Raw genomic sequence first — 23,043 nt, forward strand, 5'->3', positions numbered from 1 at the left:
ATATCAAATATAGTCCCCTGTGCTACACAGTATAAACTTGTTTATCAATTTTACATATGCCAGTATCTGCAAATCTGAACCCCAATTTATCCCTTCCCAACCCCCTTCCCCCCGGTAGCCGTAAGTTTCTTTACTATGTCTGAGTCTGTCTGTTTTGGACATACGTTTGTCCTTTTTTTTTTAGATTCCACAAATGAGTGATATGTGGCATTTTTCTTTCTCTTTCTGGCTTACTTCACTTAGAATGACAATCTCCAGGGCCATCCATATTGCTGCAAATGGCATTATTTTATTATTGTTTATGGCTGAGTAGTATTCCATTCAATAAGTACACCACAGCTTCGTTATCCATTTTTCTGTCGATGGACATTTAGGCTGTTTCCGTGTCTTGGCTGTTGTGAACAGTGCTGCTATGAACATGGGGTGTAAAAGATGCCTCTTTTAAGTAAGTCTCTCCACCATATTCAGTTGACGCCGCCTTTGCAGAAGTCAGCTGTTGGTTTCCCTATGCATATCGTCTGCCTTCTAAGAGTCTAGTAATATTTCAAACTGATTCTCTTGTGTTTTCTAGACATAAACACAGGTTCCTAAGTTCCCGCACACACAAGCCCTGCACAGGGTCAGAACATGACCGAGATCACTACTCAGTGCTTCCGCATCCTGCTGTTCCGCTCTTCCCACTTGTTCCTGGTCCAAAAATAGTTCATTGGTGCAGACTTTCCCCCTGCTTTTTAATTAGGGAAGTTTCCAAACACACACCAAACAAAAGAGAATGTATACCAACAAACCCACATAATTCACTGTCCAGCTGCAACAATTATCAGTATTTTTCCAAACATACTTTACCCACCCTCCTTAATTTTGGAATGTTTTTAAAGTGCCGTGTAGACACGGGTAAACTCCTGGAAAGGCAAGCCATAAATAAATAAATAAATAAATAAATAAAAACAAGCAAAAAAAAGAAAAAGTGAGCAGAGACATCAGCACCCACGCTGTGGGGAAGACAGCCACCAGATTCAGACAAGAGCAGTCTCTTAAAAACAAACAAACAAACAAAAAACAGTAAACCAAACCCATCAACGTCACTACCCTTAGAAGAAAAAATCAAATTCAGAGCTGCTACAATACATTAACTAAAATATTTAATGAAAAGTCTTAAGACTTTCAAAGAAACAACAAAGTGTGACCCATCCTATACTGTGGCACATACACAAAAGAATTATTTATCAATAAAAAAATGAATTATAAAGCCACAGAAAGACACTGATTAATCTTAAATGCATCTTGCTATGTGAAAAAGCAACCATTCCGAAAAGCTCGATACTTTACCACTGAATTACATAATATTACAGAAAAGGCAAATATTAAAGATGCCCAACAGATCAGTGGTTGCCAGGAGTTGTGTTAGGAGCACTGCAAAGATTAAGCACAGTAAATTTTAATGCAGTGAAATTATTCTGTAAAATACTGTAATGGTGAATTTAATACATCTGCCAAAATGCTTAGAATGCACAGAACTTTACAGCGAAAATTAAATTTTAACATGTACAATTCAAAAAATATTTACATGTAGGGCATTTCCAGATGCGAGGAAGACTGTGACAAACAAACTAAATGTACTGTAATGTAAGAAATGACTCTGTCAGCTTCTGCTCACCTGAAAATATCATTGCTTTTACTTTCTGTCTTGAACATGGTTTTGATCAGTCTGGAATTTTAGATCGATTGAAATTTCTCAACATCATCTTCTGGTCTTCAAGTTAATACTGAGGACCGTATTATCAGTCTAACTACGTCTACTTGGTACATGGCCTCCCCGTATTATTAAATGTTAAAATACCCTTTTGTTTCTGAATTGTTGAGCTATTATATATCGCTAACATTAAAGATAATTTCCATAACTTAAAAAAAAAGGGTGACCCATCCTAAGAAAACAGGAACTGCCTGAGCGTCTGCAGCTTTGGCACACAGCAGAGCAAAACTTCAAGGGAACTGTGAGAACAGGTGTAAACACAGTATTTCGATAAATATAAATTATAAAGAAGAGGCCCAGCAGCAGATCTGAGATGGAGTAAGTATCAGCAAACCTGAAGATAAATCAACAGAAACTATTCAACTGAAAGAAAAGATTTTTAAAAACTGCAAACAAACGAACGGAGCCTCGGGAGACCTGTAGAGCAACAACAAACACACCAGCATACATACAATGGGAGTGCCAGGCCAGGAGAGGAGAGGAGAGACAAGAAAAAATACTGTGAAAAAACAATTTCTAAATTTCCCAAATTTGATGAAAATTTTAATCTGTAGAGCCAAAATAGTATCAATATTATCCAACAAAGGTGTTGTTAAGAAACCCACACCTGGACACATTATAGTCAAAGTGCTGAAGGTCAAACCCAAAAGAAACTATGGAAGCAGCAAGGTAAAAAACCACCCATCACAGAAAGTGGAACAAGAACAAGTATCATTTAATGCCTCTCATGCGACAAGAGGGCAGCGGAATGACATTCAAAGTCCTGGGGAAAAAACTGTCAACCAAGAATTTCTATATCCAGCAAAACTGAGCTTCAAAAACAAAGAATGTAAAATAAAGATGTTCTTAGATAAACAAAGACAGAGAATTCATTGCTTAGCAGAGTTTCTGGACGTTAAAGGAGGCCCATGAGTAGAAACACAGAAGAAAGTGACACCAGATGGTAACTGAATCCAGATGGTAATGGAATCCAGACAAATAAATAATGAACATAAAAACTTACAAGCGTAAAACTGGTAAATACAGATTTTTCCCCCTCATTTCTTCTGTTAACTTCTTTGAAAGATACAGCTGCATAAAGCAGTAATTACAACAGTGTATTGTTTGATTTGTAACATACATATGTGTAACATACATGACAACCACAGCCCAAAGAGAGAAAACAGAGTTATACTGGAATAAAGTTTCTTCAGAATATAAAATATAAAGTATGAAAGGTGCATACTGTAATTCCCAGAGCAACCACTTCACTTATTTATAAGCAACCACTTATTTCCTAATTTTTAAGAAAATTAATTTTTTTAAAGGAAAAAAAAATCAAGAATGGAATCAAAATGGTACTCTAAGTATACTTATTAAACGCAACAGAAAACACTTGAGGATAAACAGACGAACACATAAAACATGAAAGTATCAGAAAAGACCAACAGCAGTAAATCCAACCACAGTAACAGCTATATCAAATGTGAGTGGACAGAACACCCCATTCAACAGACAGAGCCTGTCAGCCTGGATAAAAGAGAAACATGCTATGCTGTCTACAAGAAACGCATCTCAGATTAAACACACTGTCTGCTAAGTGGCGGGTCCACTCTTCCTCATGCTGATGGTAAAAGCATTCACTTCCTCATTAACCTCATCAGCCAGTTGGCAAGGCCCGATTCAAGCTCCAGAACAGAAACAAGCCTCCAAAGTCCTTTGAGTTATGTTCTGGCGAGAAAGCTCTGCACGAGGGTATTTGGTCCTGGCACATCTAAAAGTAAAGAGGAACCTTAAATTCCTCTCAGCTCATTTTTACTCTTCCTGGTAAGAATGGTTCCACTAGTGACGTCAAAAAGAAAGGCGATGAGCACGCTAGCGTTTGGGCATTCCTGGGACCTCTGTTCAAAATGTCATTTCAATACTACCAAATCCCAACCTCACAATACAACAACCTCAAACTACTTAAAAATATCATCTGACTGAGGGCCCTCTTTGCCAAGCTGCTTACTTCCGTCACCATTCCACCTGAGAGGTCCAACCTACACCCAGATGCACGAGGGCCACCTCGCGTCGCCTCAGAGGTGGTGCCTTCCCTTCTCCTGCTTTCACCTCTGACTGGAGGTCTGGAACAGCCAGCGCTGTCTACACACTTCCCTGCAGGCTCCCCAAGAAGCTACATTCTTCAGAAACAGAGCACTTTCCAGATTTCTCTGGAAAGGCAAGCACTGCAGGCCTTCACCAAACGGGACGAGCTAAGAGAAGCAACTTTGGGGGGAGACTATCTCAGGGGCCTGTGGCCCCAAGCTTTGACATATACATAAGAACTACCCAGATACGTGATCTACGAAGCTGTGGGTCCTGAAGACGTTAAATTACTGAAATCATTAAGACTGTCATGGAAATTTAAATACAGATTGGATACAAGATGCTAACAAGAAAAAATATGGGAGGATGGCAGAGTGGTTTGGTTAAAAATTAAATCACCATCAGTTAGAGATACTGACCGAGGTATTAACAGATTAAACGGCATGGTGTCTACAAGCTGCTTTAAAACAGTTCAGGAAAAAGAGCAGGGCGACAGGTGCGACAAGACTGGCAGAACGCTGCTGCCTGCGGGAGCTGGGTGACGGGCGCATCGGGCGAGGGTCATCTTAGTCTCTACTTTTGATTATGTTTTACATTTGCTACAATAAAAAGTGAAAAACAGACAAGACAAAACAAAACAAAAAATCCCATGGTGTGCTTGTTGAAAACACCTGTTCGCTGGCCCCACACCAAGCGCCTCCCGTGCACCACATCTGAGCCACTCCCAGAACCCTCGTGTCCAGCATGCCCCCCGGCAGCGCCACCGCTGGCGGTCCCGGGAGGACGGCACGAAGAAGAAACACCGGGTTCAGGGACACACGGTCGACCGGCACCTCGGCCACTGTACTCTGGCGAAATTAACTGCATTCAGACACTGTAAGTCTGTACTCTGGGCTCTTAATAAAGGTCACTACGAAACTGTCACGAAAACTTACTTCTGCTGTAGCCATAAGAAAGCTATTTAGAAAAATGCTGACTAGATCACTCAGCACCCCGTATAAAATGATTCAGCGTTTAGAGTTTTCAGCTTCAAAAAAATCCCACCTCGACCCCCATCAGAACGGCTAAAACTAAGACCAACAACATCACATGGGAACTATGAGACCTTTCATACATGACTGGTGAGTGTAACACAGTACACAAGCAGCCTGAAAACTGGTCTGGCAAATTTATAAACTAAATACATCCCTACCAGATGGCCCAGCAATTCCACAGTCCCAAGAGAATTAAAAACAGATACTCAAAAGAATCGTACACGAATATTCGTAACAGTATCAGCCACAACAGCCAAAAGGTGGAAACAACCTAAATGTTCACCAACAATGGATGAACAAATTGTGGTCAACAGAATACGATTCAGCCATAAAAACTGGTGAAATACTGATACACACGGATGAACATCAAAGACATTATCCTAAGTGAAGGCAAACTGACACAAAAGGTCACAAATTGTACGATTCCATTTATAAAATGTCAGAATAAGGTCAATCCACAGGAGCTGTCAGGAGCTGGGGAAAGGCGTACAGTGGGGAGCTTAATGGGCAGGAACTTCCTTATGGGGTGATGAAAACGTTGGCAACGAGACAGGTGATGGTTACACAACACTCTGGATGTACTAAACCCTACTAAACTGGACAGGGTAAAATGGTTCCTGTTACGTTACGTGAATTTCACCTCAATAAACGACAAAAAGGAACTACTGACATACATACATAAGTCAGTCACAAGAATTTTGTTGAGTGAAAGAAACCTTGCGCAAAGGAGCAAATACTAAGATTCGTAAGATATATGAAGTTCTAGGACATGAAAAACTAGTCTATGGCAGAAAAAAAACCAGAACCACGCATGGGTGCCTGGGGGCAGCAGCAGGGACTGACTGGGCTGGCAAGGTGCTGAGGAAAATGTCAAGGGTGCGCTCCACGTAGCTAGGAGTTTGGGTAACACTTCCATCTTTGCCAAAACTGAATTGTGCACTTAAGATCTGTGCACGTCACTATATGCATATTTTTACCTCCAAAGGGAAAAAAGAGCCATAAAACCAATACTGAACTCTAGTTAATGGCATGAACGCTGTAACACTTGGGGGTAACATACACTGATGTCTTCAACTTACTTTGAGCAGGGGAAAAAAAAAAAAAAAAGGGATAGCTCAGGGCCAGGAAACTTTTCCTTAAAGGGCCAGAGAGTAAACATTTAAGGCTAATGAGCGTATGCGTGTCATAATTCTCAACTGAAATTACAGCTCAAAAGCAGCCACAGAGAACACTTAAATGAATGGGTGTTGCTGTGTTCTAATAAAACTGTGCAAGTGGCCAGCAGGCTGTAGTGTGCTGACCTCTGGGAAAGTTGTGTGATTGAAAAAGTTAGGGAACAACTGTCCAATCTAGGTGGTGAGTACAGGGGTGCTCACTGCAGGATTTATTCAGCTTTCTCAGATGTCTTAAATTTTTCAAAAGAAAAATACCCTCCCTCCCTACCCACAAATGATGCTCATCCTTTCTGGGATTAATGCCGTAGCGAAGTCACCATGAGTCACCCCCATGTGGACTGGGGTATTCATAGGTACAATGACACGATGTCCACAAACTGCTTTAAAATGCAAAAAATAAAAGAAGTAAGCTTCTTTATTATTCCCTTGGGTACCTATTTTTTTATTTTTCTAAATAAGTTAACTTCCTCAGAAGAAAGAAACATTTAAAAGACTAAGGTGGCAAATGTGCATTATTTCTCTGTATGACATACTGCCAATTTTAACTGTCTTGGCTCTAAGAGATGCTTCAGAGGAGGGAATGACAGCTTCGGTACCGAGCCATCACTGCCACCAGCGGCGTTCCCATGGACAGGCAGGTACTCCATCTCTATCAGACGCAGCTTCCTAACCTGTATCGGGCACTTACGTTACCATGAGGTTCTCAGGTACACCATGCCGTCATATCAAATGGAAAACCCAACTTTTAGCAAGATCTATTTCTTAAAATCATCATACTTAAATAACTTTAAAAATTTTTGTGGTAGAATACATATAACATAAAATCTATTACTTTAACCATTCCTAACCGCACAATTCAGTGGCAGCAATTACGTTCAGTGTTGTACAACCATCACACTATCCACTCCCAAAACTTTTTCACGCCCCAAAATGAAAATTTGTCCCTTAAACAGTAACTCCCCACCCCCTTCAACCCCTGGCAACCTCTAATCTACTGCCTGTCCATGACAGAATTTCCTACCTTTTTAAGGCTGAATATTCCATTATATGTATATGCCACATCTTGTTTACCCATTCTTCTGCTGGCACACATCTGGGCTGTTTCCACCTTTGGGCTCTTATGAGTAATGCTGCTATGAACACTGGTGTACACGTTCTGCATCTCTGTTTTTAATTCTTCTGGGTACATACAGAGGAGAGGAACTGCCAACAACTCTTTCTTTAGCATCCTGAAGAATTGCCAGACTGCTTTCCAAAGTAACGGCACCACGGAACATTTCCATCAGCAGTGTGTGTACAAAGGTTCCAATTTCTCCAAATCCTCACCAACACTTTTCGTTTTCCATGTTTATGATTATAGCTACCACAGCAGGTTTGAAGAACTACCTCAGTGTGGTTCTGACTTGTGTTTCTCAAATGACCGACACTGCTGAGCATCTTTCCATGTTACTGGCCATACGTGTATCTTTACGGAGAAATGTCTTTTCAAGAGCTTTGCCCATTTTTTAATGAGTCTTATTGATTTGTAGGAGTTTTTATATATTTGGATACTAAACCCTTGTAATGAGGTGGGAAGCCCCCATAAAATAGACCAGCAGGACCCCCAGGCAGGGCCACTACTCTCCTGCCGGCACCATCCGGTTCCCTGGCCTGTTGGCTCAATCTCACTCTTTGCCTCTGAAACGGCTAACTTCTAGGAAAGTGGAACTTACCCCTAAAATTCTATTGGTTTCCTGAGCTAACTCCTGACTGGTCCATTTGTAGTGCTTCATTTGCACGGAGCTCACTCCTGATTGGTTATTTCTCTCACTCCTGATTGGTCCATTTCTACAAAGCTTGTTCCTAATTAGTCCACTTCCGTTATACCTGATGCATATGATGTAGCAAAGTCTAGACTGGCAGCCTGTAAAAGCCTGTGTAAACCTACAGACGGGGTCCAGAGCTTGGAGTGTTAGCTCCTCTGGGCCAGCTGGCGTGATAAACCTGAGTTCTCCAGCTCTCCCAGTGCTGCTTGGTCTCTCGCCCGGATCCAGGTTGCTGTCAGAACTGAGCTGTCACACACTTTTCTGCAACAGTAAGACACGTGATCTGCAAATATTTTTTCCCATTCGTAAGCTGCCTTCTCACTCGCTTGATAATATCCTTTGGTACACAGAAGTTTTTAATTTTGATGAAATCCAGTGTATCTATTTTTGCTTTTGTTGCCTGTGCTCTTTGGTGTCCTAAATAAGAATTCATTATCTAATCCAAGGTCATGAAGATACACCTGTTTTTCTTCTAAGAGTTTTAATTGAAGTTTCAGCTCTTATATTTTAGTCATTGATCCATTTTGAGCTAGTTTTTGTATATGGTGTGAGGTAGGGGGCCCAGCTTCATTTTTTAGCATGTGGAAATCCAGCTGTCCCAGGACCGTTTTTTAAAAGATTGTTCCTTGTCCTTTTTAATTAGCTCAGTAACCCTGTCGAAACTCCACTGGCCATAGATATGTTTTACTTCTGGACTCTCAAGACTATTCAACTGGTCTCTACCGATCCTTATTACAGCGCCACGCTGTTTTGTTATACATAAATCAATTCTGATTACAAGAGAAATCAGTCACAAGACTGTCTGGAAAAGACTTTCAATCATTTGTCTGAAATGAAGACTCTCACCTGAGAACACCACCGGTTTGGAGGACTGCTTTGCATTCTGGGAGTGCTGCTTCTTTTCCAGCGCGGTCAGCATTCCCCCCAAATCCAACTGTACTGGAATTTGGCTCTTCTTTCCACTATTTTTAAAATTATTCTAAGAAGGTCAAAAATCAGAAGTTTATTTATAGTAGCATATTTTACAACTGTGCTCTTCATCTTATGACAAAGTCACATCATTAAAGGTAAGATGGCACAGGTTTAGAGACTATAATAATCTTAAAATTTTAAAAAAATTAAAGAAAAACCCAATCAATCCCACTTTACCTGTCAACGTTACCCCCACGGTTGTTCATCTCCTTTCACATTACTGGTTTATATTAAACCACCTACATTTCTATCTACATCTCCACTGTGAAGAACAGAGTTCATCTACACGTTAGGAACCAAGGCTTGCACGTTGTATAATCTTTGGCTACACAAGTCTGCATGTGAGGCTAACTGGTTGGTATCATTGCCTTGTTAGCACCATGCACTTTCCAACTGCCGAAGTGAGACAACCAACTGCCATGAAATCTTGGAGACATGACCAAACATTTACACAAGTCCAAACCACATCCAGCAGTATTAAAGTATTAAATTTAGGCACAAAGTTAGATATACTCTAAACACACGCTACTCCTGACATCACTGGGATCTGGGTCTTGAGACCGTACAAAGGCTGCACATGCACGCTGTCTTCTGCGCGTCTGCACCTCCACTCCTGCCCTCCCACCGCTGTTCTCTTCCCTGGCGCCAAACCCCCACTGGGTGGGGGCTCACGGCAAAGGGCGAGGGCCACGCGCAGCACAGGTGGCTACACGACACCTCCATGGGGGTGGAAGAGGACCAAATTACAAAATAGGAACACAAAGTTACCGGGGTCTAGAATTTTACTTTTCGCAAATGTGAAACTTATTACCCCACTTTGAAAGGCAAAAAGACAATGAACATGCCCAGAGCATGCACGTTCTCCATCTGGATCATGAACTACAAGTTCATTCCTGGATCCACAAGAACTGTGTCTTCCCCTGATCCTGACGACTCAGAGTGAGATACTCGTGGCCCTTCCCCCCACAGTCAGACATCACTGCCTCAGAAAGGAACTGTTTCTTAAATAAACTAAGTCAACCTTTTCTCTTTAAATTGAACTTAGACAGGCGGTCTGTGGTTCGTCTGTGGTTCCCTCCCTTTTCTATACAGCGATGGCAGCTACCAGCAGTCTTATTACAAAAGTGACAGAGAGGTTTCAGCTTCAGGGACACTGTTTCAACACACCACATGCAGTTCAAGGAAGGAACGAACCAAAACAAAACCACGTGTCTCCCACACAAAGAGGTCTGGAGGGTAGCTTTTCCCCAAGAGTTTAGTTTAGCAAGAAAAGTTACGCCTGAAGCAGTTGTGGTTTCAGCCTAAACATGACCTGTGGCTGCTGCTTAGACTGAACTCTCGGTGACTCTACTCTGTCTCTTCTTTCAGATGCAGCTGCCAGACTGGGGAGCTCCTCGGCACCCTAAGTGGAGCACACGCCTTCAGCTCCTCAGGAACCACGAGAACCAAGTATGCGCAACTACAACCTCTCCCTCGCTTGTACGTTCCTTCTGTAATCATCTCCCATAAAAGCACTCAAAGGTGTCATAAAACAGTGGGAAAAAAAAAAAAAAAGAAAACCCTGTAATGTAAGTGCTTCGGCTTTATTCTACTCTCAGAACAAATTCCGAAGACCGTGGTCCTAATCCCCGCTCAAGGGCCTCAAGGATGTGGGTGCACCGGGTGGTCTACAGAACCACCCCTCACCACCCTGGCACCCATCCTTCAACTCTGCTTCTCTTTAGAGAAGCCATCAATCTGGACTCAGGAGATGTAAATATCCTGTCACATATGCTGATCCCCGGTTAGAAAAAAGAAAACAAGGGAACAGGTCTCTAAACAACTGTTTAAATCATTTAAAAATGTCTTAACGTGCTCCTGTCAACATTCTAGGCACCCTGGAGAAATTACGTGAGAAACGGGGCAGAAATATGAGTTACTTGTTGCCCCAAACAATAATGCTCTAACCATGACCGAGGGTCTTCAAAGAGGCAGTCCCGTTATTCTCAAGGGAATGTTCCAAGAGCCCTGGCAGCCCCCCAAGTCTGTGGGCACACCCTGGGCTTGGCCCTAAGCCGGAGGCCGGGGGAGCGCTGCTGACAGACACTTTCACCCGCTCGGAGCCAGGCTGCTGAGTCTGGTCCTGCAGACCCCTGAGAAACAGTCAGAGTTCAGGACAGCTCCTTGGAGGACAGGGACGTTCCTGGAGTATCACAGGCAACAACATCAAGAGTGCTTTCAGGTGGTCATGACATTCTCTTCCTGACCAGGGCCCACGATGGAGCTACGGTTTTCTAAGCACATCGTACCAAGACTTCTGGACAGAAAGGGAGGCCCTGCAGAAGCCAGCACGCCACAGCAAGGGAAGAACAAGTCAAGAAGAGACTCGCGAGGAGCATGCATCAGCAGTATGGCATATACAGCATGACATTTCAATACAAGCGGTTTTGTCTCTAGGCCTTTCATTCACTCATTCACTCATTCAAATGTTTCCTGAGTGCCCGCTACGAGACGGGCACTGTGCTGGGACGCCAAAGTGAGGAAGTGGAGAAAATGGGTGACAACTACTTTCTTTAGCACTGGGAAAACAAATACTAAAGAACACGTTGGAGAATTTTCACTTAGGCAACCAGCAGGAACTCGTACTTCTATTAAGGAAGACCCATTTATTACACCATACAAGGTGAGTAATAAACATAAATGTACCTCAATCCTTGGTGGCTCCTGAACTGTCAGGACTTCGTACTTTGATTTAGACTTTTCCTTCTTTTTCTTATTCCTTCTTGAGGCTTCGTTTTGCTCAGGATCGCCACCTTGTGATGCTTTGGACTAGAACAAAAAAACAGCAAAAATCATGGGTTTTTAAGACACTCAGTAACTGTTTAATTCCACATACGGGAATAAAATTAAGACATCGAGTTGTACAACCACATGGCAATTTTACTCAGAGTTACTCCCTTTATTTCCCAAATAGCCAGCATTTGGTTAAATGATTTTGAAGGAAAAAAATCCATTAAAACAGCTGTCACGTCCAACTACCTTGGAACTGATAGACTCGGACATACACTAGTTTTCAACTTGAGGTCATGTTAATGACTCTTACACTAATAGCAACTTGAAGTCCTTTCATAAATCCAGGTGTGCCATTTCTATCACCACAGCCCAGGGGTTCCTGAACTTGACCGTACGTTGCAATCACCTGTGGAACCTTCAAATCAGACATGCATCTGGGCTCATCCCAGACCTGCTGGATTTGACAGCATCGCTTCCACTCTCCCTGGCCTCAGTCCCCTGGCCTTTCCTCAATCACGTCAAGCACGCTTTGGCCTCAGGCCCTTTTTTTCTTTTTTTTAAAATGAAGTACAGTCAGTTACAATGTGTCAATTTCTGGTGCACAGCACAGTGTCCTAGTCATGGATATTCATACATGTATTCGTTTTCAGGTTCTTCTTCATTAAGGGTTGGTACACGACAGGCCTCAGGCTCTTTGCGCTTACACCTACACATCTGGATCTGGGCTAAGTCCGTGCCCTCATTTCAGCTCCAGGCACCTCACCTCTATCTAACCTCTCACTCTCAGTCTTCTCTGGAGCACTGATCACCACCTAACAGGTTCTGTGCTGGTCTCTCACCATGAGAACGGAGGCTCGAAGAGGGCGGGAACTTTATAGTGTCTGAGACCTTGTCTAATTCCCAACGGGAACTTACCCTTTAGAGGTAAAAGCCTCGAAGGGTGTAGCTCAAGTGGTTTTCGGAGCGCACGCTCAGCACCCGACAGGTCCAGGGTTCAACCCCCAGTACCTCCTCCAAACAGAGATCGATGAATAAACCTAATTACCTCCCTCTCATAAAACAAACAATACAAGAGGTAAAAGCCTCAAGGGCCATTATCTACTAACCTGGCCATGATATTTTGTTAAGTGAAAAAGGCAACTTTTATGGGTAATGTGCAACAAATTATCCCATTTCTGTTTTTTTTAAATAAAAAACTTAACAAAATAAACGTCTTTGTTTATTGCATATTACGTTTATTTGTTTATATGTTTATTATGTTTGTACAGAAGCTCTGAGACTGTTAATGGAGGCTTCCTGAAGGGTGAGAACCAAAGGGGTACGGGAAAACGACCTTTTCCATAATTAGATCCTTGTAGTATTTCATGTGTCACTTCAGTAATAAAAATTTACAAGACAGAAAGTTTTAGAGAGGGGGAAAAATATTAGGACCATAATGCAAAGCCATCTGGGTTATAAGATTACAGGAGATCTTTATTTTCTCATCTTTTTTTGGAACTTCTCTACAATAAACTTTTCTTACACCTCTAATTAAAAAGTAATTTTTCAAAAGATGCTGGGAAAATAAAGCAAAGTCCGTTAATTCTTAGCATGTTGAATGCACATTAGGAAAATGGGTTCAGACGGTAACTTGGTGGCCACAGTGAAGAACCAGACAGAGGCCTGCTAGGCAGCCTGCACCCAGACGCCGGCAGGGTTTCAGAGCTGGCCAGTCTCCAGCCAGTCTCACCACCACCTCCTGGGCTCCTCAGATGTGTGTGCATATAGCCGTGGGGAACAGGCACACAGGTCGGACTTCACTGTAACTGTCACCAACACAGATTCCCTTGATCAACCAGGCACAAATGCACAGCTCCTGTCTGTGTGGGGTGGTCTAAGACACTGTGGATATCAAAAAGTATCCTGATACTCAAAGATAGGGAACCAGCACACTCAACAAATATGACCACATTTCAACCTAAAATAAATCAGTACACAGGGAAAATCAAGCACAAAATCTAGCCCAACAAAAAAGACTCTTCAAGAAACAAATCTAGAGATCAATAAAAATCACAGCTTAAAAATATTTGAATTGAAAGGAAAAAACGGGTTCTGAAATCTTATCTTACAGTAAGTTGCAATTAACGAAGAATCAGTAACATACCAGATGATCGTGACGGAATACAACTATTCTGCTACGAGTACCTGGCAGGTAAAAGCCATGTAAAATTCAACAAAGGGTGCAGCCCTTTATAAACCAGAGCAAAAGCTTCTGCCAGCATCTCTTTTAAAGAGTTCAAAACGGCCCACAGATATTTTAAGACCACAGATCTAAAATGCACATCCTCGCTCGTGTTTAAGCTACCACTTGTGTCCCTCGACTGAGATCTTACTCTTTTCTCAAGAGGCAATACAACCAACTCAGATGAGTGACTACAGCACAGACAGAAACACTTCCGCTTAGGGTCTGAGAAAAAAGGAAGACTATCTGGTCGCGCAGGAAAGCAACATAATCAAAGTGTGACGCATACCTTTCTCGCAGGATGGGCAACGTGTTTCTCTCTGTAGGAAGGAGCCGAAGATAAAACTTCAGAAGACGACATACTACCATTTTTAGGATCTGCTGATGAAGCAACCATCTTTAGGTTTATCACGGAAGTAACATTTTTAGGGGCTGGTGACAGTTCTGTAGATAATGTCTGCCGAACAACATAACCCATTGGTGTCCAAGATAATTCTGCTCAAAGATAACCAAAATTGTTGAACAATCTCAACAGTAAAATAGAAATTACTTAGAAACTCCAAACATGCATTACATGAAGTACTCAAGAATACAGTTAAACAAAGGTATTGTTCAGAACGTTCTCTTGGCGCCACTAAACTTGTTTTTCGTCTTGGAACATGCATGCCGAATTAACTTGCAAGGGAGCTGATTTTCCTAGGCACTGTTCTTTTAACTGGGAGGTGCGGGTGGTAGGCAAACAATAGTTTCCGTTAAAAAAAAAGACAACAATCCACAACACATCCACGTGGCAAACACACAGAATTAACAAGCTAAAGATCAGACTGTGGCCCTACTAACCTGGATGTGCACCTTTAATATCAGAAGTCAAAGATCGCTAGACTTCAGCTAGCACGATAACTGGTCAATTATTTCTTTTTAGAACACAGGCATAACACAGTTTCTTTTTAGAACAGCACTCCTTAGGTGCCCGTGAAACTCTACATACAGACAAAACAAAAAGGAGTCCATCAGGACACGGGCAGGTCACGCCAGCGGCCTGCGGCCACCCCACCACGGGTGCACCACAGAGCTACGCACCCTTACTGCCACTGAAGTGAAGCTCTCTCCTACACCACACACCTACCAAACACAGTAACGCAGGAGAAAACACACCCGGGAATGAGTCCAGAATAGTTCTGTAAAGACGTCGTCCGTCAGGACAGGCCAGTCATAAAAATTTCAGAAGCAGAACCCACTGAACGGTCAACAGCACACGGCTGGGCCAGGTCAGGACGGGCCGGCAGCTCTCAGAGTGGGCTCCGAGGCTGCCAGGACCCTCCCAGGGGTCCCGGTCAGGAGCATTCTCCTGGTAACAGGAGCTTGCCGCCTGCCTTCCCCGCTCTCCCCCGAGGGGGTACAGTGGCCGCGCCACAGGGAACAGTGAAACAGCCGACTGCGAAGAGGGCTACTGAGCCAGATGTTAAAAAGTTGTGAAACATAAAAGATGGCTGCCCTCCTCTGCTGACTAGTTTTTTAACTCTGGAAAAGAGCTATTTTTCTAATTAAAATGTGCTATGTCAACATGTACTGGGTTTATTATTGTTACTTTTAAGTGATCTGGTAAATACTTTTTCTCAGTTTCAGCTTCAGATAATACGAATGTTGACAGTTATCCAAATAAACAGGAGCTCTTTGGGGTTTTTAAAGGGTATTACGGGGTCCTGAGACCAAAAACTTTGAGAACCACGGGCACAGGTAATGCTTAAGCAAGCAGTCATGTCTGAGTTCAGGAAATGTCTCACTTAACGGGACAAACGTTCCGTTTAGAATTTTCTACTCACATCTAACACTCCTTGTGTCTGGATATGCAATCTCCTTTACTTCAATCTTCTAACAATGATGTCAGTTTATCAACAACCCATCAGCTGCCTCAAAGAAGGCTTAGCACAAAAACACTTCAGCTGCACTGGACTAAGAATGAACTGAGAAAGCAGACAACCGGGTTTTCTAAAACCGTATTCGGCAGCCACTCTTACCTCTCGTGCACGAGGAGGGACTGGCAGCAGCGTTAGCAGCTACAGACTCGGTCGGGTTATTGGTTTTCACCACTATTTCGCCCTAAAAAGCAAACCAGTTATTTTCTTACTATTTCAAACTAAACGTGAGTCATTACTTTCAAACTATACAGCTTCCTTTGTCATTCTTTAAAACCTGCAAAATGTATGTTAATTAAATATTTCCAAACACGTCAGCATGGAATATGAGAAGTCAAATTCTTTTCTTCCGCCAAATTTCACTCCCTGGAGGAGAAACCACCTACTGTCTACAGCTTAGCTAGCTTCAATCTACATCTCTGCCTAGGAGATAAACATCTGTGTGTCACTGTTACACGGATCTCAATAAGGAGATCACATCACACGTAATAGCAGGTAACTTTAAAATAAACGTGTCATCAACAATTTCCAAGTCAGCACATCTGTGCCTGCCTGACGCCTGAAGCCACGTGCCCCCAATGAACACGCAAGCCCCCTCACCAAAGCTCAAAAACAAATCCCTCATGACGTCTACAGAGGCAAATACAAGCCTTCTGATGCGTACGCTCTTTTGTAGACACGAAGCCGCCACACGCGAGCAACAAGAGGCGCCAAACAACACGGGGGGGACATGTAAGCACATTAAAGGAGACCTCAAAGTGACTGGCTGCACCCAAGGTGAAAGGAAATTGGTAAATTCAAACTGAATGGATTTAAAATAAATTCAGAAGTTCATACATGTACCCATTTTACCATTTCATGACATCTAAGTCTAAAAAAAAAAAAAGACTGTCCAACGGCCAAGACCACCGACTGCTGAACACACGTGCACCGCTTCTCTGTCTGGGGACTGGAAGCCTGGCAGCCTCTGAGAGGTGTTTCCGAATAGTGTAAAGGACCTGTTCTAAACTAGGACACGAAGCCACTATCTTCATTAAAAACAAAAACAACACAAAATCTTCCACCAATCCCCGGACCCCAGCAGAGCTCACTAAGGGACTGGAAATGCCTCCGCCGCCCCGGGCCCTCCTGCCCCAGAGCTTCCCCGGACTACGACCCACAGCTTCCCTCCAGAGAACAGGTGTGGCTTCCTGGGTGGACAGGTGTCACCTGCTAAGCTGCAGACTCCAAATTACCGCCCAACAGACGCACATCACACACATCTTGCAGGAAGCGCCACACAGAGCAGCGGCCCCCTCCCGGGAGCTCGGAGCTGCCTGCTCCCACCCGCTGCAGGACTGAGGATTCCTGCCTCTGAACAGGATCTCGGTGACTTCATTATGCTGCCACCAAACGAATGCAAGACAAGGGCCATCTGGGAAGTGAACTTTTATCTTCAATGGAGCATTTCTGGAAGTTTGGCAAAGCCGAAGATGCTACTCTCCCTTCTATTAGCGTCTTTCTCAGCTTCCAAAACACCGGGCTGTCCCGGAGGAGATGATGTGGCATCAGCATGGCTCTGTGGAAGTGAATGCACCCCGAGAAACAAATTCTCATCTGGCCCCATCCTACAGGCTGCTCTGTTCTCTATGGAGGTTCCAGACAGACACAGAGTGTAAAGCAAAAGTGTTAACCAAGACAGAATAACCTCATCAAAGGAGGGAAAAAAAGACAAAAACACAGCCTGCTCTTTGAGGAAATGCAACTTCCATGCACACCAAGGCCAATGGAACACTAGAAATGCCTTATCTATTCAAGAATGGTTGAACAAATTACATATTATTGCTATCAAAGATTCAATGCGACAGTTTAGTTTTGAGAAAATATTTAATGACATGGAAAAAACAACGCGCGAGTTTTAAAACTTCAAGCACAAGCCCATACATACGTATCCGAAATTGAGAGGACTGGACTGCCCCTCAATTCCCACAACATATCACTGGAAAAAAGTGCCAAACGTGGTTTTCTCTCAGTTGTGCAACTTCAATTATACTCTTTGTTTTTCTTAATATTTTTCTGGTGTTTAAAGATGCTACTAATATAAACAACAAAAAAAGTTTTCATTTATAGGGAAAATTAAAAAAAACAAACTGTACACACAATTCGAGAGTGTGAACACACAGCAGGGCAGTGAGCACGCAAACCTCCCCACGAAGCACCGTGGGCCCTACGCGCTGCCCAGACGCGCAGCACTCCCCCAGGACGGGCGGCCCTGCCATCAAGCGTCAGTCATGCTCCCCCCGCCCCGGACCCACTGCATCCTGCGCTACTTCTGTACAGCGCTCAAGGGCTTGGAGTGACCCACCAACCGCCCGTGACAAAGGCGCGGGGACCGTCAACTCCTCAGCTCTTCCGCACACCCAGCCAGGGCCCAGGAGGCAGTCACGTTTCTGCCAAGTCAAACCGATTTTTCTCCATCGGTCAATCAGCCTTACTTGCCAAGGCTGTGTGAAAGGAAAACCCCGAGGTGTAACAGCCCAAAGGTCAACATGTGGAGAATGATTTACCTTTGCACGTTACAAGCCACTACCACTGAGACTTCAGGCTCTAGTATCCAGGCACCCGAGAGCAGTGCTGGGACAGGAGACGGAAATCCTGTCTCCATTCAAGAAATAACGTAGCTGTGAGCTCTGTTTCTCCTTCATTGTTTCTTCCTTCTCCCTGCCTCCACACGGGGACGTGCCCGAATGAGTCAGAAGCCATTTTAGGGACTTACTAACCCGACAACGTTTTCTCCTGAAAGTCTCAAAATCAGTCTGATAGGAAAATGCTTCAATTTGATGGCCTAGAACTTGGAGGTCAAATGTTGACTACAGTGCGATTTAAAATTAGTGAGCAGCAAACAATGCCTTTGCTGCAATGAACATTTTCCGCATCATTAATGAGACAGGGGTGCAGATAACAAGCCTGGAAAAGTCAGAAGTTATGCTGTGCGATTTTAACATTTTACTATTTGCCCAAAAAAAAAAAAAATTTCTCCGTATTGGAAAAAGCGCTGTCAGAACGCAGTGGCAGAAGCGACATTTTCACAGCGGGCTGTGCGAGCGCCTGAACTCAGGCTAGTCCTCTCCTCCGGAGGCAGCACACGGCTTTCTAGCCACCAGATACGAAGACACAACAGTCACACAGGTGTCACAGCCTGACTGTGAACAGGTCAAACGACAGAGAGTCACCCAGGCGCGCTGAGAGGCCCTCCCACACCCAGCTGTGATGCGTGGCGTTTGAGGTGATGGACCTGCATCTGTGCGTCACCGAGGAGCAAGGAAGAGGGGAACGAGGAGTGGGGGCTGCACTCACCTCTGGCAACGCTGCAGCGGGTTTCCCCACTTCTCTTAGAAGAGAAATGTCGGTGGGGGCGGGGTGTGAAGGCCCCCACTTGGGCGGCTTTTGTGTCTCTGGTCTCTCACTGTTCTCTGGACCCTGCAGTTCAGGAAAATCCAACCTGGTAAATTCAAACTCAGGTTTGGAGGCAGATCCACTTTTTTCAATGATTCTGGATTTCCTGTCTGTTCGTTTATAATAACCACCTGTATTTACAGAATTAAAAGTAGGGGTAAAAATTCAGATGTTGTTTGATGACCAGTACTCAACACTTACACTGCAGAGCAGAATGCCTACTGCTACTGATGAACAACACGTACTGTCCCAACAGCCCGATCTTCTGCTGGTGTTGGTGCCCGTCTGCGTCACAGTGGAAAACGTAAGTGACCACATGGGCCACCAGGCAGAGAAACGAAAACACTGCAAATTCTGGGAGTAACTCTAAAGCTGACGAAACAGTTACCTTAACCTGACTGTACGGCTGGACATTTCAGTTATTCTTAACACACACTTCAGAGTCCTGTGAGTTTAAGAGGGTCCCAACAAATGTCCTTCAATAGTAAGTTTTCCACATTTCAGCTTGCTGGACAAACGGGAAGGAAGCATGGAGGACTGAACTTACAACCTCTGTCCCATGTTCGGGAACGACTGATGCTGCAAGTCGCAGTGCCACAAAGCCCCCACACTTTCTAAATTATTTAGGTCTAAGGCTAAAGTCAGTACAGTTAACTGTTCAACCTACCTTTCACGTTACCATGTACCAGATGGTTTCTGAGTGAAGTCAACGCAAAGAAAAAACGTATGTATCAACATATGCTATACACGTAAATACTATGTATATTACACATGCAAATAAAACACAGACCGTCCGCAGTGAGCACACTATTACCAAGGTTCTACGTCTTTACAAAACAGGTGATGGCCGTGAGCAAAGTGCAACAGTGAATGACTTACAGGGAAAGCCCACCATTCAGAAGCACTAACTTTCACCCCGAGACGGAACAGCAGTTCCCGCGCCCAGAGCAGACACGTCCTCTGAGTACCCATCCTGCCCCAGCCTTGGCATTGTTTGGGGGGGGTTTAAACCACAGTCAAACTCTCCCACCTACTAAAAAGTGTCCCAACAGAACAGCAGAGAAGCTGTTTCAGGAATGAACACGATCAGACACAGTACGCTGGGTCTAACTGTGACAACACATCTGGAGGCACGTGATTGTCACCGACTTGCTCTGCGCCTTCACAGAGGTTCCTGCATAAAGCAAGGTGATAACATGTTAAAGGCATAGCCTAGACCCCACACACGCAGCTCCCCTCCTTGGGAGGAGAGGCCTTGGGACCCACAGGAAGTCTGACAGTCTCAGTTCTTCACGATGAACAAGTCCACAAAAACAGCTGTTCAGAGAACAGTGATGTTTCTGGGGGCAGACAAGGCGAGAAGACAGAACGCTACAGAGTGTGTTCTCTTTACCTGATTTCAAACTATTCTCAGCATGAATGGGCATATGATGTGAACCTTTAACTGACTGTAAGTCAGATGATACAGGTCCATCGGTCTTCTTACTGTCAAACTTCTGCTCTTCATAGGCCTTCTTCTGCAGAAAACATGAAAAAGTAGCATAAACTAAGAAAATTACCACTGTAAAAAAGGCTTAAATTTGCAAATTCATAAGTACTCATAACTTAACCATGTTTTAAAAAGGTTAGACCAAGTCAAATTTTAAATACCTCAAAAAAAGTTAAGTAGCACTTAAATAACATACAAGAATGAAACTGGGAGCTGAAGATCTGCAGATACTGACAGGTATACATAAAACAGATAAACAAGTTTATACTGTACAGCACAGGGAAATACATTCAGTATCTTGTAGTAGCTCACGGTGAAAGAGTATGAAAATGAATATATGCGTGTTCATGTGTGACTGAAGCATTATGCTATGCACCAGAAATTGACAGAACATTGTAAACTGATTATAACTCAATAAAAAAAAAAAAATAACATGCGAGACTTGACCAGTGCTTCACATTTTAAATGCTAAAGTGACCAATGAAACGAAAACACTTACAGACCTTGAAGAGAGCTTTCGCATTCTGTGGGAGAGGGCACGTGTGCTCATTTCGTGGCTTCACTGTCTGAAAACCTCCAAAACAACGGGGTTGGCTGTAATCATACTGGGGGCCAGGCACTCGGCAAACATTCTGTGGAGACTCCAGGGTGTAAGGAGGGTAGGCGTATGGGTGAAGAGTGATCTCAGGAGGTAAATACTGAGCTGGAAAGGTTGAAGCTCCAAAAGCTGTATCTTCAGTATAGAGTTTCTGTCTAAATAAAAAGGGTAAATTTTAGCTGCAGATTTCATACTACAAACCGAGGAGCTTACTATTTTGCAACAAACAAATTTAAACGTTTTATTACTTTTGAGGTCATTCTAGCACTGAATTAAAAGCCAAACAAAACTTCTGAGCACTTCTCGCTTCACCTGCAAACAAAGATGCCTCACTAGCTCTGTTTTTCCCCTCGTACATCAGAAGAGCCCAGGGAGGCCCAGCAGCCTTCCACCCTCACGCTTCCTCTCTCAACAAACTGCGCCGTCCAGACCGTTCTCCCTGCCGAGCGGGCTTTTACAGAACCCCTACCACCGGCAAGGCCTGCTTCCTGAGGCCTCCGGACGCCTGCAGACAGCCTGCCCGCCCCTTCCCTGTTCCAAGGCCACTGCCACATCCTGTCCTTTGCTGACTTGTGGTCCGGGAACCACACATCCTGCAGACGAGACAGAACCACCTGTGAACACCGCTACTGCTTCAACTTGCTCAAGCTACTAGGCTAAACCAAAAGGAAAGTTAACACTGACTTCAGAATATGTGGTATAAGGCTAGAGGTTTCAGCCACTCTGCAGTGAAAGCTGATCCAGCGACGAAATGCTACACACTGGATTAAATACAAACCACAGTCCTTTCACTCCCACAAATAAGCACCAGCAGATGTTCTGGTGACCTTCCACAGCTCAAAATTTTCTTGTAGCAAATCAGTGAAACCCCAAAACGTACTGGTCCACCCCGAAAGGCAGGACACTCCACAGCTAATGATGAGACATGCCATACGGTCTCCCAGCCGTCTGACTGTCAGGAGACACAGGAGACACGGGAGACACGGGAGACACGGGAGGAGGCATCACTCACTAGAATTTCCATTCGGCTGCAAGTGAGAGCCTGCGCTGAAGTAGAAGGGAGTCGCTATTCAGACACGAGACCCACGACACCCTCATGAGAATGCTCCCTAGTTCTGCTTCCATGCAGCACTGAATTACAGACTGCCTGGTATCACTGTCCATGGAGTCATGATATTTTACAGTAAGTTCAGATCTCATAAGATCTTTTACTTATAAGCAATTGCTTCTAGCAGTGAAGTATTCCTAATTAAAATCCCAATGAACCCTCTTTCGCTGACCTTTTTTTTTTTTTTGCCCCAAAGAACACCTGGCCTCCTGCTGCTTTTTGTTGAGAAGAGAAAGACTCAAAGCTTCATTCTGCTCTCCAGATGCTAATCCTAGATGTCAATCTGTTTTATTTTGTGAGATGCTCAGAAAACTTAACAAAGGGGGGACGGATGAAAGTGGAGGACCTGTTCTTCACAAAAGACGGGCAAGGATGGGTTGGCAGCAAAAATAGTTTAAAAGACCATCCCAAGTTCAAAAACTGGATAAGTGAACCAACTAACGAAATTTAGGTAAAGGAGGGAGGCGGGGGGGTAGGTAGGATTCGGTGGTGGTTTTGAAGGCTGTTGTCACCTAGAAAATGTCCATCTGTGAATCAGGAGACCCTGGCTTGGGTCACTCTCTGGTTTTCTACTTTGGACAAGTCACTTGGGTTTATATCCCCTCACTGGTCCTTCTTCCTCTAGAAAGCTGGTATTTTTCCAAGGCAAATACAATTACATGCAGAGAACAAGACATAACACAAAATCTCGCAGAGCC

At 43.8% G+C, this 23,043-nt stretch overlaps 1 protein-coding gene across 4 annotated transcripts in view; it reads right to left on the minus strand.

Moving 5' to 3' along the window:
- Positions 1–23,043, minus strand: part of SECISBP2 (SECIS binding protein 2) — a 39,369-nt gene that overhangs the window by 11,189 nt on the left and 5,137 nt on the right. The window contains exons 3-9 of one of the 4 annotated variants that reach the window (XM_074355827.1): positions 21,143–21,392; positions 20,544–20,667; positions 19,052–19,281; positions 15,818–15,899; positions 14,089–14,177; positions 11,492–11,614; positions 8,681–8,813 (exon numbers count right to left, since the gene is read on the minus strand). In XM_074355827.1, the coding sequence (XP_074211928.1) occupies positions 8,681–8,813; positions 11,492–11,614; positions 14,089–14,177; positions 15,818–15,899; positions 19,052–19,281; positions 20,544–20,667; positions 21,143–21,392 (1,031 nt within the window). Of the gene's footprint in view, positions 1–8,680; positions 8,814–11,491; positions 11,615–14,088; positions 14,295–15,817; positions 15,900–19,051; positions 19,282–20,543; positions 20,668–21,142; positions 21,393–23,043 lie in introns of all 4 variants that reach the window. The other 3 variants (XM_074355826.1, XM_074355825.1, XM_074355828.1) reach the window with 3 other exon arrangements.

The sequence above is a fragment of the Camelus bactrianus genome, chromosome 31 (assembly GCF_048773025.1).
Source record: "Camelus bactrianus isolate YW-2024 breed Bactrian camel chromosome 31, ASM4877302v1, whole genome shotgun sequence".
Lineage (NCBI taxonomy): Eukaryota > Metazoa > Chordata > Mammalia > Artiodactyla > Camelidae > Camelus > Camelus bactrianus.